Source organism: Phragmites australis, chromosome 9 (genome assembly GCF_958298935.1).
Source record: "Phragmites australis chromosome 9, lpPhrAust1.1, whole genome shotgun sequence".
Classification (NCBI taxonomy): domain Eukaryota; kingdom Viridiplantae; phylum Streptophyta; class Magnoliopsida; order Poales; family Poaceae; genus Phragmites; species Phragmites australis.
The window spans coordinates 887322-891224 of NC_084929.1; the positions used below are offsets into that span (position 1 = coordinate 887322).

Consider the following 3903-nt stretch of genomic DNA (forward strand, 5'->3'; position numbering starts at 1 on the left):
CCACCCGCCACCCATCGTCCCCCACGGTGTTCACAAAAATCCATTTTTTAAGCGCGGCGAAAGGGAACGGGACTCATTTACGAGAGGAGAGGAACACCCGGAGAAAGAGAGAGAGAGAGAGAGGCGACGAAGGATCCCGAATCTCGCCGGCCGGGTGATGCCGGTGGCGGCGGCGGCGGCAGGAGGAGGAAGGGTGGGGATGGTGCTCGGCGGCGGCGCGGCGGGGGTGGGAGGGGATGACGCCGTGGTCATGCAGATGGCCGCCGCCGAGGGGGAGGAGACCGTCATCACCATCAACTGCCCCGACCAGGCCGGGCTCGGATGCGACCTCTGCCGCACCATCCTCGAGTTCGGCCTCCGCATCACCCGCGGCGGTATGGCCCGAGCCTCACCTCACCTCACCTCCACTCCACTCCACCTCGCCCGCTTCGTTCGGGGGATTCTGTTTCGATTGGGCTTCGCGAAATTTGGCTTACTCTTTTCTCTATGAAAATTGATTTTCTCCACTCGGTTGCCTTGCCCGTGATCGAGAAAAGGTTGATTTTTATCCCTTCCGCGGGTTTGTGAGTGTTCACCTTGTTTCTGGCGTAGCTTTAAAGATTTGATTTTTGTTTTTTGTTCTCGTTTCAAGATTTCTCGTTTGATTTGGGCGTACACTCACCGGCTGTCTTTTTCTTTCATAGTTATCTGTCTGTCTGCTCTTTTCGTTTCTGGAAAGGCTAGAATTTCTTTCCTAATACCAAGTTGCCATTTAGTATCTTGATACAGAACATGTCGTTGTTAATCATGAGTAGTAGTACTAGCTCTCTATCCTGAACTTACAGACTGACAGACCGTTGCAACTTGCAAGTACTTACTCATGATAAAGAAACAAATGTTTAGCTAATTCATCTTGTTCTTCATAACTCTCCATACTTTACCATCTATAGATCATAATTTTGTAAATCCTCCACACTTTGTTGTCGTCTAAAATTCAAGTATTTTCTTATTCTAGCAGACGTGTCTACGGACGGGCAATGGTGCTTCGTGGTGTTCTGGGTTGTGCCACGCTCGCCGTCGATCAAAATCCGTTGGGCAAGTCTCAAGAACCGGCTCATGTCAATGTGCCCTTCCTCGTATTCCATCCCTTTCTACCACGACAGCAGCCAACCAGGTCCCTCGCAGTTCTACCTCCTGAAGCTCTTGTTAGCTGACCGGAAAGGATTATTGCATGGTACGAGCATCTCTCCATGCCTTGTGTGTTAAATGGTTGTGAATTTGAAATCGTACTGACTATGCCGTGTGATTTGCAGATGTGACGCATATACTATCGGACCTGGAGCTTATAATACACAGAGTGAAGGTGTCGACCACTCCTGATGGAAGAGTTGTGGACCTCTTCTTTATCACCGACGGCATGTAAGTTGCCATGTTAAGAGATCAAACATTTTGTGTTTGTTGCATGCATGAGGCATCAGCTTCAGTTTAAAAGCACTGCTTAATTCGAACGGTGTGGGCTAGTTGCATCACACAATAATTCTAGAATGTGACTGTTGACATTTCTGTCTGAAGGGAACAGTTGCACACGAAGGAAAGGCAAGAAGAGACTTGCTCAACGCTGATTGCTACCTTGGGTCCTTCCATAAGCTGTGAGATTCTATCAGCAGAAGGGTTCCAGCAAGGGTTCTCTTCTCTTCCACCGAAAATCTCTGAGGAATTGTTCAGGGTGGAACTAGCTGATAGCGAGATCTGCTCAACTTTGCTTAGTGCAGAGTTGAAAAAGGTGCAGACGGCCACCATCAATTTTGACAATTCCCTGAGCCCTGCACACACACTACTCCAAATTATTTGTGCTGATCAGAAGGGGCTCATTTATGACATTTTAAGAACACTGAAGGACTGCAGCATTCAGGTACTTGGAGATTTATGCATTTGTTGTAAATTGCTTCTTATTATGTTATAGTAATTCCCTCGAAACATTCAGATTATTTTGCAAAAAGAAAAAAAACAACTAGGAGGCCTATAGATATTATGAAAGTACTTTGCATACTTGCATGATCATACTTGTTACATGTTCAAATGATTTGTGTATATTATCTTATACCGTGATTTGGTACTCTATGTTAGATATTTTATGGGCGGTTCAGGTCAGATAAGAAAGGGTCAGTCAACAAAGGTTTACGAGAGGTCGATCTTTTTGTGAAGCAAGTTGATGGCAAAAAGGTCATTGATCCTGAGAAACAGGATGTTTTGCGGTCACGCCTGAGGTCTGAGATGCTCCATCCTCTCAGGGTGATGATCGTCAGTCGTGGACCTGACACTGAACTCCTTGTTGCCAACCCTGTTGAGCTATCTGGGAAGGGACGACCACGTGTATTCTATGATGCTACTCTTGCTCTGAAAGCACTTGGGATCTGCATTTTCTCCGTAAGAATTTTCAAGCTAATCGTAGAAGGAAGAAAATCAGTTCATTGTGAGTAGTACTTACTCTTCTTTTTTTCATTTCAGGCTGAAATTGGAAGACAGGAGGCATCGGAACGTCAATGGGAGGTCTACAGATTCCTCCTGGATGACAGCAAAGAGTTCCCCTTAGCAAACAGCCTGACTAATAGGAACCGTGTTGTCGATAGGGTAAGGAAAACGCTGATGGGCTGTTACAACTAAGACTCGATTTCTATCTCCAAGAATCCAAAGCTTGAAGACGACTGATACAGTCAGCTCCAATGTATCCAGTAAATTATGTACCAAAAGCTCAAATTATTATCACTTCAGACTCCAAAGTGGGCAGCCTGGAATGCAACTCCACAACATGGTGCGCACGCACCCTCTACCTCAACCGTCTATTGATTCTCTCATTTATCCCATGTTTTTTTATCACCTAACCCTCCTGCACGAATCTCAACGCAAATGCACGGCCGAGATAGAGGGTACGTGGCACGATGTGGAATTTTCCCTTCCGTGGGCAGGCCCAGTGATAAACTTGCTGGCCAAGCTGGTATCTCTAGCATCCATTGTCACTGCCGGGAAATGCCAGCTTCTGTTCATGGAATTGAACAAAGCTTTGAGAACATGACCAATTCCTCAAAGATAAATGGTGATGGGAAGTGCCGAAGCTTCATCTAGGCCTCCACAATTTGTCTTGCGGAATTTCAGAGCTGGCAGTATAGGCGCACAAAAGTAATGCAAGACATTTCACAAATGATGTTATCTGGAGCAACATTGTGCTACATTTGCTGGGAATGGAGAAACTGGAGTTTGTGCACCACAATCTTCCTGCCTTGTTTTGTCGTCCACATGTTGAGAAAGAAGAGAAGAAAGAAAAAGAGCATGTTTGGTGGGAGGTGCAAATCGCATGAGCAATTATTGAGCTTTGTTTGGTTCAGGGGATTACTGGATGCTGACACAGATACACCAGCTAGTTTGTTGTAAATTATTAATGGAAATATTGTACTCCTTCATCTGCTTCACCTGCCTCCTTCCTACCTTCCTTGTATGATTGCTTGATCTTTGTGCAGAGATTAAGCTTGTCTCCTCGTGCAGGGCCTGTACTTTGTTGTAAGGATGCATGACATGCTGAAAAGGAGCACTTTGTTTATGCAAAGCGTATGTACTGTTCTACTGACTACTGGAGTATTCTGAAACAACCACTTGCATAATTGGTTTTTAATCATCACTCGTAGCACCCTGTCCCTGTGGGTTTCCATTCTCCACGTCAGTGAAACATCTTATATGAAACAGTAGCACTCATCATGTTTGTGCCTAACCTGGTACAGTAGTTTCATGACCAGGAAACGGACAAGTTCAGTTTCAAGAAAACCAGTCATGGCCTTTCAAGAACATTAACATAACTGGAGAAGGGTTTCAGACTTTTGAGAGAGAGAACTGAAATGGATGATGTCCAATTCGGAAAGACAGCTACTTGTG

The 3903-nt window shown here is 45.4% G+C and overlaps 1 protein-coding gene across 2 annotated transcripts; it reads left to right on the forward strand.

The window, feature by feature from the left end:
• Positions 1-3601, forward strand: LOC133928290 (ACT domain-containing protein ACR9-like). 2 transcript variants are annotated; one of them, XM_062374551.1, is made up of 6 exons: positions 1-374; positions 995-1213; positions 1293-1398; positions 1552-1891; positions 2107-2406; positions 2488-3601. In XM_062374551.1, exons 1-6 carry the CDS (start codon positions 158-160, stop codon positions 2641-2643), a joined length of 1338 nt encoding a protein of 445 aa, XP_062230535.1. In that variant the 5' UTR covers positions 1-157; the 3' UTR covers positions 2644-3601. The 2 variants fall into 2 exon arrangements, with proteins under 2 accessions (XP_062230535.1, XP_062230536.1); XM_062374552.1 differs by having other exon boundaries at positions 4-374; positions 998-1213.
• Positions 3602-3903: the final 302 nt, after the last annotated feature.